Genomic DNA, 11,483 nt, shown 5'->3' with positions numbered 1-11,483 from the left:
CCTCATCATAATTAGTTAATGACAAGAATGGTCTCTTCTGTCCGAGTTACGACTACACTGAAAAATATATTGGATCTCGCTTTCCTAGAAGAGTGGCGTCCGTAGCGATTTCATGTTTTGTCGAGCTCAAGTCTCCTGTGATAACATGGTGTGGGTGGGGGCTAACACTATACCCAGCAGTGTCTCCTGTAGATAACATAGTGTAGGTGGGGGCTAACACTATACCCAGCAGTGTCTCCTGTAGATAACATGGTGTGGGTGGGGGCTAAAACTATAGAGTAACACTATAGCAGTGATCTGCCCGACAACATAGCGGTTGATGTGCTGTGCCAGAGAATATAATAGCAGGAGTTTGTTGCACACTTTGGCAAAGCAAGATAGGAACAGATGTGGCCAGAATCATGAGTGCGAAAGTGTGAGTGTTGACCTTTTATGTCTGGCTCCGGCTGCTTCTGTTGAGGCGGATATCTTCAAGCCTCAAAAGTGAGGCCGCTAAGGAACATAGAGTACTATTGTGTATCTCACTTTGTCATCCACAACATATTTTGCGACGTATTCCACATGGAGATCTGTCCAAGGGACGAATCACGTCTAGAGACTCATTTCTAAAGGACATCCTCCGTAAATGAAAGTACTTATAGTTACTAACTGGTCGCACGTGTCAATATGTACTCATGGACCACCAGCTAGTTGACTTGTATTACTGAATTTGGACAAACCGGAAAATTTATAACTGCAGCATTAATATAAGACCTGACCAAGCCTAACCTCTTCCATTAATCCTAGGCTTACTACATGCTTAGGCCTAATAAAATACATATATATGTGTTATACTATGCCTTGATATACTAAAGTTTGGTTTTATCTTTTTTTCTCCGGACTCTATAAAATTAATAATACAAAAAGTGATTTACTGGTGACGATCACAACCTATTTCTACCTTGCACCAAACAGTTACTCTGAGTAATATCATTTTAGGAAGATGGGTTGTACTCCAACCCAGCCAGGTTGAGGAGGCCTGATCGAGGACTGGCCCCCGGGGACGTTGAGCCCCGAAATCATCGTTAGGTAAGGCTTCGCCATCTCTGGAATCTCTAGCCCTGGAGAAATGGTAATGGTTCCTCCTCCTTGGTCAATATTTCTGGACAAGCTGAAGACGAATACAGCATCTCAAAAGTGCAACATTGTCACTATGGCTGCGCTCTTCTTGAGAACATCATCTCATTACTGATCATTCAATCCGCTCCTGATAACTCCTGCTTTAAGCTACTTCTAATACGTATACAGATTGACACTAAATTAATTGGCAAATGAACATACCGAAAAATAAATAAAAGCTTTGGGCAAGCATAAATATGAACTGATACATGATAACATCATAACAACCTCTAAATTACCTAACATATATATATGAGAAAATGTTTGTGTCTCTGTCCAAGATTGCAGGCCTGACACTTGGGGTTAACCTCATGCAACGTTGCACGGCGTTTTGTGATTGTATGGTGGGTGCCAATTGTTGTGTTGGGATCGACCCCTGACCCAGCCTGAAGAATGATTTGGCTACTGTTATAACAACCATATCCGATTAACCTGAAATGTGGGATTGATTGTCCATAGACTGATTTAAACTAGTATTCCATAACTCTGTATGACATATGCAAGCACTGCCAGTATAAGCAGCCTGGCCCTAGATGTACAACACCATCTGGCTAGTACCAAAATAAATCGTAACTTCAATATTGAAATTGCCTGTAGTGAAATAGGATGGCATCACATACAACACAATGAGAGTACTTGCTGAGCTGCCAAATAGTCTTTTGCTTGAATTGTTTAATCAAAGTCTAAGGCAGGGTGTCTTACCTGACCGCTGGACACAGGGGCTCATAATACCCATACCCAAGCCTAATTCACAAAAATTCAGACCCATTTCTCTGAAGTCGTGCATGTGTAAAGTTCTTGAGAGAATTATTCTCGACAGACTAATGTTTCAAATCAAGCCCCACCTTGCTCCTAACCTGTATGGTTTCCTTCCTGGAAGAAGCACACAAACTTGCTTTGCTGAGTATTTTATCAGAGAGGGACCAAACTCTCAGGATTTATTTATTAATCTCCAAACTGCTTTTGATACAGCAAACAGAGAAATAATCCTAGAACAACTAGCCACTTTTGGAGTTAAGGGAAGACTGTTGACATGGCTCAGGGGGTACCTGAGTAACTGAACCGCCTCAGTCCTTTTCAAGGGGGTCAAAAGTAAACTTTGTGCACCCTTTGAGTTGGGTACACCCCAAGGTGGAGTGCTAAGTCCCACACTGTTCAATGTTCTGATGCACAAATTAACAATTGATATTCCCACACTACCTGACGAAGCCGTCATCTGTTATGCCGATGACATATGCATTGTTGCAAATTCCCAAACTAGACTGCAATCTCTACTTGATTCACTCGCTGCTAAAAGCATTGAATGTAGTCTTGTTATCTCTATAACTAAATCCAGAGTTCTCCATCCCCAACAGAAAACTCATGTCAATATAACTTTCAAGGTCAACAACCAGAACATTGAAACGTGTAGGCAGCACAAATACCTTGGAGTTGGTATTAACAGTGACATTGTAAATGATCTACACCGTAGGTTAAAAGAAAGACTAAAACCATTGAGAACACTTACTGGTAAGAATATTGGTATTAATATTAAATATGCTAGACTATTCTATATGATGTTTGTTAGATCTCTCGTTGATTATAATGCTTTGCACTTAATTAATTTCCCCTCCTCTGTGTTGGACAAACTTGAAGTAGTACAGAATGAGGCCATGAGGATAATTCTTGGTGCCCCAAGATGCACAAGAATCATCAACATGAGGGAAGAACTGAAGCTTCCAACCATACTAGAGAGAATAATGCAAGTCAACACTACCTTTTGCCTTAAAGTCATGAGAGACCCTACATCTCCTGCATTGTTCAGAGACAAATTATTTAGTGCTGTTAACACCATATTGACTGGTGCCGACATATCAACTCACTCCTTTTATGATAAATGGCTGAGCAACAATACCTACACTCTCATTAAACTTAACATTCGTTTTTAGTACAATCTACCAGTCTCTGATATTCCTCTTTATCTGTACCCCACCATTCAAGTGTCATACACACCTGTCAGCAAGAAAGATAATGAGAATTATGCGCTTCTCAAAGCTGTCACACTCGAAACAATTGCCTCCTCAATCGAGAATTTAAGATCTCACGAGCACTGTGTTTACACCGACGGCTCAGTCCAATCTTCTCCTGAACGGACTGGCCTCTTGAAAAAGCAGTCCCGTGCGAAGTGGTAACACACGCGCCTGGCTTTTCACGAGCGCCTTGGCCTGGCTTTGGCCTTATTACAGTGATATGGGAAGTATAGGGAGGGTGTGTGTGTAAATGAAGAAGGTACTGTGTAAAGATGTTCACGTTACTGAAGACAGTGGGTTCAGAAAATGGCTGCAGAGATGGGGTAAAATAGGGAAAATGTGTTTCGGTGTTTACTTGGAGGGAGGAAACTAGGTGAGCGTGAATGGCTGGGGGCTGGAGGGTGTTTGTGGACAGATAAGGAGAGATTGCGTGTGGGGGTAGATGGGGATTTTATTCAAAGGGAGATATGAGATGTGCTTCGGGGAGAAAGGTAATGTGTGTAGCAATACACTTGGGGAGGGGTATGTGTTGTAGGAGACAGGAACAGAAGGGAGGAGGAAACGTATTTGGTGGGAGGGCAGAAATGGTGTGTATGGGAGAGGATGGGAGATGCGAAAGGTGTATGTCACGAGGAGACCGGTAAGAGTGTGCGACCCGGGCACCGCCGGATATCCCATCCAGTTAATTCTATAATAATATGATAATCCAGTATAAAGACTGCATTAGCCTAATTATTAACGTGTGCTGGGGAAGGAAAGAGAGAGAGAGAGAGAGAGGTAAAATTTAAAATCACATAGACTGTCCACAGCACACCGAGATCTGGGATGCTAAAGGTGCGAATGATCTGTGTTCACCTCTGTATGTTCCTCTCCGCTCGGCAACTCTCAGGAGACAGCGGGAAATGACTTCTCCTGCACTAAAGCAAATGAGAATGAGACAAGAGGAGATATTCCGGAAATTGTCGAGGAATTTATGGCTGCTGAAGCTCCGTAATAATACATTTCTCCGAATCTAACGCCATTTGTTTGTTCCACTTTAACACAGATGTTAATGGAGAATGTCGCTTATTCTTATTGACCACCATATAGTAACGTTAATTCAACGTTTAATCAACGTTAATTCAACGTTTAATCAACGTTAATTCAACGCTGAATCTGCGTAATTCTTCGATATTATGGCCACTGGAGTATTATATACCCTGGTGCCATATTATATATAAAATATTATATATATTATATACTCAGGGTAGTTAAAAGATTTCCTTCAGATACAATTAATAAGATATGTTTATCGGTGCTTTACTTTATCATTATCAGTAATGAAGACCAATAATGTTATGATATTTAATGCTGCGATATCTAACGCTGGAGTTGCATTAAGGATATACCAAAATAGTGTTAAGGATATACCAAGATAATGTCAAGGATATACCAAGATAATGTTAAGGTTATACCAAAATAATATTAAGGATATACAGACATAAATTCCTTCTACGAAAGATTAGGTCACATCACCCGGATAAAGAGACGACCTTCCTCGAAAGTTCATATCCAAAAAAGCACATGTCTGTTCATCTGCCACAACGTTCAAAATATAAGGTGCTAACCTAACCTAACCTAATATAACCTGACCTAACCTAACCTGACCTAACCTAACCTAACCTAACCTAACCTAACCTAACCTGACCTAACCTAACTTAACCTAACCTAACCTAACCTAACCTAACCTAACATGACCTAACCTAACCTAACCTAACCTAACCTAACCTGACCTAACCTAACCTAACCAAACCTTAGCTAACCTTACCTAACCTAACCTAACCTAATCTAACCTGACCTAACCTAACCTAACCTAACCTAACCTAACCTAACCTGACCTAACCTAACCTAACCTAATCTAACCTGACCTAACCTAACCTAACCTAACCTAATCTAACCTGACCTAACCTACCTAACCTAACCTAACCTAACCTAATCTAACCTGACCTAACCTAACCTAACCTAACCTAACCTGACCTAACCTAACCTAACATAACCTTACCTAACCTAACCTGACATAACCTAACCTAACCTAACCTAACCTGACCTAACCTAAAATAACCTAATCTAACCTGGATACCTGATCAACCAGGCTGTGACTCGTACGTCAGGCTGCGAGCAGCCGCGTCCAACAGCCTGGTTGATCAGTCCGGCAACCAGGAGGCCTGGTCGACGACCGGGCCGCGGGGACGCTAAGCCCCGGAAGCACCTCAAGGTAACCTCAAGGTAAGGTAACCTAACCTGACCTAACCTAAAATAACCTAATCTAACCTAACCGGACCTAACCTTACCTAACCTAACCTGTTGACGAAATCACACACTAGAAAGTGAAGGGAGGACAACGTTTTGATCCGTCCTGGACCATTCTCAAGTCGATAGTCGACTTGAGTCGTCCAGGACGAACCGAAGCATCGTCGTCGTCCCTTCACTTTCTTGTGTTGTTTGGTCAGTATATTTCAGCCACGTTACTGTGACTCCTCGTCTGCTAACCTAACCTGACCAAACTTAATGTAACCTGACCTAACCTAACCTGACTTAACCTAACCTGACCTAACCTAACCTAACCTAACCCAACCTGACCAAACCTAACCTGACCTAACCTAACCTGACCTGACCTGACCTGACCTAACCTAACCTAACCTAACCTAACCTAACTTGAACCGAACAAACCTAAGCATCCCAACTCATCCAACCAGCCGATGCATAAATAAGGTGGATATTTGTGAGTCGATACTTATCAGAGTACCTTTTAATTTGTTGGGTGGGGAATATAACATACAAAATGAGGCGTGTTAATAGAGAGGATTTGTTGTGTGAAAGAGGTCTCCTCTTGGTCCTCTGCTGGTCTTCTATAACTAGACACAATTAACATAACTTACTCGCCCATCGACAGTCAGAAACGTATATCTCTCAAGCCCCAGTTACTTACAACTAACCCTTTATTTCTTCCTTACCCATAACTTCTACCTTACCCATTACTTCTTCCTTACACATTACTCATTACTTCTACCTAACCCATTACTTCTACCTAACCCATTACTTCTACCTAACCCATTACTTCTACCTAACCCATTACTTCTACATAACCCATTACTTCTACCTTACCCATTACTTCTACCTTACCCATTACTTCTAATTTACTCATTACTTCTACCTTACCCATTACTTCTTCCTTACACATTACTCATTACTTCTACATTACCCATTACTTCTACCTAACCCATTACTTCTACCTTACCCATTACTTCTACCATACCCATTACTTCTTCCTTACCCATTACATCTGCCTCACTCATTACTTCTACCTTACCTATTACTTCTTCCTTACCCATTACTTCTTCCTTACCCATTACTTCTGCCTTACCCATTACTTCTTCCTTACCCACTACTTCTTCCTTAATCATTACTTCTGCCTTACTCATTACTTCTATCTTACCCATTACTTTTACCTTACTTATTAATTCCACCTTACCCATTACTTCTTCCTTACCCATTACTTCTTCCTTTCCAATTACTTCTAGCTTATTCATTACTTCTACCCTACCCATTACTTCTACCTTACCCACTACTTCTTCCTTATCCATTACTTCTACCTTAGCCATTACTCTACCTTACTCATTAATTCTACCCTACCCATTACTTCTACCTTACCCATTACTTCTACCTTACGCATTACTTCTACCTTACCCATTACTTCTACCTTACCCATTACTTCTACCTTACCCATTACTTCTTCCTTACCCATTACATCTAGCTTACCCATTACATCTACCTTACCCATTACTTCTACCTTACCCGTTACTTTTACATTACCCATTACTTCTACCTTACCCATTACTATTACATTACCCATTACTTTTACATTACCCATTACTTCTACTTTACCATTACTTCTTCCTTACCCATTACATCTAGCTTACCCATTACATCTACCTTACCCATTACTTCTACCTTACCCATTACTTTTACATTACCCATTACTTCTACCTTACCCATTACTATTACATTACCCATTACTTTTACATTACCCATTACTTCTACCTTACCCATTACTATTACATTACCCATTACTTCTACCTTACCCATTACTTTTACATTACCCATTACTTCTACCTTACCCATTACTATTACATTACCCATTACTTTTACATTACCCATTACTTCTACCTTACCCATTACTATTACATTACCCATTACTTCTACCTTACCCATTACCTCTAAACAACAGAGATGAATTGTAAACATTGCATCTTCTCAAGCATCAAGCTAAACAAGACCAATTTAATCCATGCTCTCTAAGCATAACCTGATATAGACTGAACAAAGGAACCATAAATATTAAGCAATTAATAAACATATGGGATATACTTGTGAGAATTTTTACCGTGGCTCTGAGCGCGAATATATTATAGTGATTAAGCAAACTTAATGAAATTGCAATCAATTCGTATGAGTAAGAGGAAATCAGATTCATATTCATGAAGAACAAACAGTGGTCCCTGATTACTCAACCTGCATCAGACCTTCCTGCATAAGAATCTCTCAACCCACCAGTTAAATATTCATGGCAAAAAATTTGAAAGATGAAAATAACCCATCAATAGAGGGTGAAACTAAGCAATTTCCTGCAGGTAATTGAGGAACTGCCCCTCGCCGACTGAGGACAACGGGCGTGGCCCAATTTTACGATAGAAAATGGAGATGGGAAAGTGAAAGGGGATGAACTAGAAAAAAGAAAATGAAAATAAATGACACAGTAGGAAGGGATAGGGTAAAGTCTTTGGAATTGCTTATAAATTAACAATTATATCTTAACACTGCCAAATACAGCACTATCACAGCTCTGTCCTTCTGGGAAGGAGAGAGCGTGTCTTCTAGCTGTGCAAGCCCCCCATGCCGGGGATTTCTTGTTGGCAGTCCCTGATTCCGCCTTGGGCACCCGCCTGGACGATCGGACCCTAAGTATTGGTGTTGCACTGCGGCTTGCCGCCCCTATCTCCACCGAACACCAATGTATATGCACGGGCAGACGAATACGGCAGTCGACTTTCTCATCTGTTATAAGAGACAGGGAAAGATTCCCAGTCATGAAGCAGTCAATGACACCATCAAGAGAAGTTTGGCTACAGTTGGGTGTCCAGCACAAAGGGAACCTCAGTTGTGCAGACCTGACAACATCCCAAAACGCCCAGATGGAGTCACCCTGCAGTCATGGAGGGATGGTAAACAGGTCGTGTGATACTACACGCGTGCATCTACATTGGCTGATACCTATCTACCTTACAGCACAGCTGAGGGAGGCGGGGCGGCCATCTTCAGGGAGACCCAGAAAATCAACAGATACAGAGAACTAGACCGTTGTTACAGGTTTGTGGCGATAGGCTCTTAGACTCTGGGCGCCTGGGGTAAATGTGCACTTAAGTTCTTAAAAGAAGTGGGCGAGGAACTCATTGGGAAAACTAAAGACTCACGTGCGGCCAGTTTCCTGTTCAGTTCAAAGGGGAAATGCGTGCTGTATCCTGGGTTCGCACCCAACCTCCGAGGAGCTGGACGAGGTTTTCGAAAACTGATTGTTATATTGTCATATAACAATATGACAATATTGTTCAGTAAGTGTTCTCTGTAAACTGTAGCATTGCAAAAAAAAAAAACAAAAAAAATATAGGCTACTCATGAGAGTTTCTCATGAGTAGGGTACTCATGAGAAACTCTCCAGACACAAAACAGAACGCTTTAAAAGAGACTAACGTCGTCTATGCCTTCAAATGCCCTCTTGGGGACTGTAAGCTCCAAAAAAACCAGTATATAGGCAAGACAACAACATCTCTTTCTAGGCGTTTAACGATGCATAAGCAACAGGGCTCCATTAAGGAACATATAATCTCTTCCCACAACCAAACCATCGCCAGAGAAATCCTAGTAAACAACACAGAAATCATCGATAGATACAGCGATAGCAGGCGGCTTGACGTTTGCGAGGCACTACACATCAAGAAGTCAACACCAGCAATCAACAGCCAATTATTGCACAACTATATTCTACCCACCTCAAGACTCCGCTCCAATATAGAAGCATCAAGAAATATGGACCAATAGGCTTTCTACAAACACTACTATTCAATATCCATTGTTTCGTGTTCTGTCTTGTGTTGATGAAATTAATACCCTATTAATACTCTTGTTCTGTCTTGTGTTGATGAAATTAATACCCTATTAATACCACATCTTGTTCTGTCTTGTGTTAATGCCACATCACCCCTTCCACCTCACTCAAATGTAGATATAAAATCGGAGATGCGTAAGTTCTATTCAGTTGTGTATTTGTGAACTAAAGTCTTTGAAAATGTAATAAGTTTTACGAAACGCGCTCGTGTCGCGTCAGACTAGAAATAAAAATGAATTTTGGAGAATTGATTTTTGATTTACCTCCAACAGTGAAACGAAATGTACGAAAGATTGAGAAAATTCGTGTTAGAATTATTAATCTTACTTTTTCGGTCATATTTAATAATATATATATATATATATATATATATATATATATATATATATATATATATATATATATATATATATATATATATATATATATATATATATATATATATATATATATTTCATTGAATATGACCGCATATTCTGTATTCATTATTTTCTGGTTTAGGGCTTCTATCCCTCTAATTATTTTCTTAGCATCAGGGCTTAATTGGAATAGGAGTTCTCCAAAACTCATTTTCGTACTTTTAAGGTGAAGAAAAGAAGTGATTTACTATAGAGTGTATTACACTTATTTCTATAATTTGCACGACGTTTCGAACCTCCATGGTTCATTCTCAAGTGAACAGATCTTACAATACTAGTTGATTTTATACCCGCATTAGGTCAGGTGATAATACAATGAAGGTGAAAAACATGGGGGGATACATAAGGGATAAACATAGGGCTGCAGAAGGCTTATTGGCCCATACGAGGCATCTCCTATCTAAACACAAAGATTAATCCAGTGTAATTGGCCTGTTTATGTTTGGACATTGTCTTCTGTGTTGGCATCGATATGTTCTTGTCTTGTCCTTACTCTCATGGTGGGTAGAGTAAATAGTTCCGTGATTTGGGTGTTCATGGTAGGTCGCTCTATTCTTATGTGAATTGCCTCAAGAATTTGTAATCTTCTTGAATCTTGGGTTTTGTCTATTATGCAAGTATTCTTGTTCAACATTTCTCTTGTTAGAGTAATGTCATGGGCTTGTCTCATGTGATTCCTAGGGGCACCAGATTGAAGATGGCATGTCAAACGCCTCGTCAGCTTGGTCGACGTCATACCTATGTACTTACATTGAAGGTTACATCCTTCGTGGGGGCAAGTGTACATGTATACAACGCTTGACTGCTGTAGAGGGTTCTCCGTCGGCTTCGGGCTGTTTTTGATAAGGAGTTCAGAAGTCTTCTTGGTTTTGTAGAATATTATCAGGTTTATGTTTTGGTTAGGAGTAGTGCTTTTTACTCCTTTACGGATTATTTCTTTCATTATTCTTTCCTCTTTTATATGTTCACTGTGCATGGTTGATTTGTAATATAATTTTATTGGGGGTGTTGTGGTTTCTGTTCTAGGTTCTGAATTATACCAACGGTCCAAGTGTCTTCTTATAGCAGCGTTTATTTCCGCGTTGCTATATCCGTTGTTCACCAATACCTGAGTTACTCTTTCAAACTCTCTACTCACGTTGCTCCATTCAGAGCAGTGGGTAAGCGCTCGACGAATATAAGCATTGAGAACACTGGCTTTGTGTCTTTGGGGGCACTCACTTCTACCGTTCAGGCATAATCCTATGTTGGTGGGCTTGGTATATACGTTGGTGCTTAAAGAGGTTTCTGTTTTTGTTATTAGTACATCCAAGAATGGCAGACTGTTATTTTTCACTATTTTCATGTGTAAATCGGAGTACTGACTCTCTCTCTAGGTGTCTTTTTAGGTCAATTAGTTCATCTGAGTCTTTTACTATTACGAATATGTCATCTACATAACGGCAGTATACAGTTGGTTTTTGTCTGCTACTGAAGACCCTATCTTCGATGGTTCCCATATAAAAATTAGCAAATAAAACTCCTAAGGGGGAGCCCATTGCTACTCCGTCTATTTGTAAATACATGTCTCCTTGTGGACTGATGAAAGGGGCTTCCTTTGTACATGCTTCGAGAAGACTTTTCAAGTGTGGCTCAGGTATGTCTAATTTGGGGGTGCTCTCGTCTCTGTATACTCTGTCCAGTATCATTCCTATG

General features: G+C 40.3%; 1 protein-coding gene across 1 annotated transcript; it reads right to left on the bottom strand.

Annotated features, from left to right (window-relative positions):
- Positions 1–6,421: 6,421 nt before the first annotated feature.
- Positions 6,422–6,808, bottom strand: LOC138358525 (glutamate-rich protein 6B-like). Its single transcript, XM_069316503.1, has one exon. The coding sequence runs from the start codon at positions 6,806–6,808 to the stop codon at positions 6,422–6,424; it is 387 nt and encodes a 128-aa protein (XP_069172604.1).
- Between the last annotated feature and the right edge of the window lie 4,675 nt (positions 6,809–11,483).

Source organism: Procambarus clarkii, chromosome 84 (assembly GCF_040958095.1).
Source record: "Procambarus clarkii isolate CNS0578487 chromosome 84, FALCON_Pclarkii_2.0, whole genome shotgun sequence".
Lineage (NCBI taxonomy): Eukaryota > Metazoa > Arthropoda > Malacostraca > Decapoda > Cambaridae > Procambarus > Procambarus clarkii.
The sequence above is the reverse complement of the archived record's forward strand: the minus strand, read 5'-3'. Positions and strand labels throughout refer to the sequence as shown.

Excerpts from the sequence above, each read along its gene's own strand:
- LOC138358525 (XM_069316503.1), bottom strand. The coding sequence starts at position 6,808 with ATGGCTAAGGTAGAAGTAATGGATAAGGAAGAAGTAGTGGGTAAGGTA.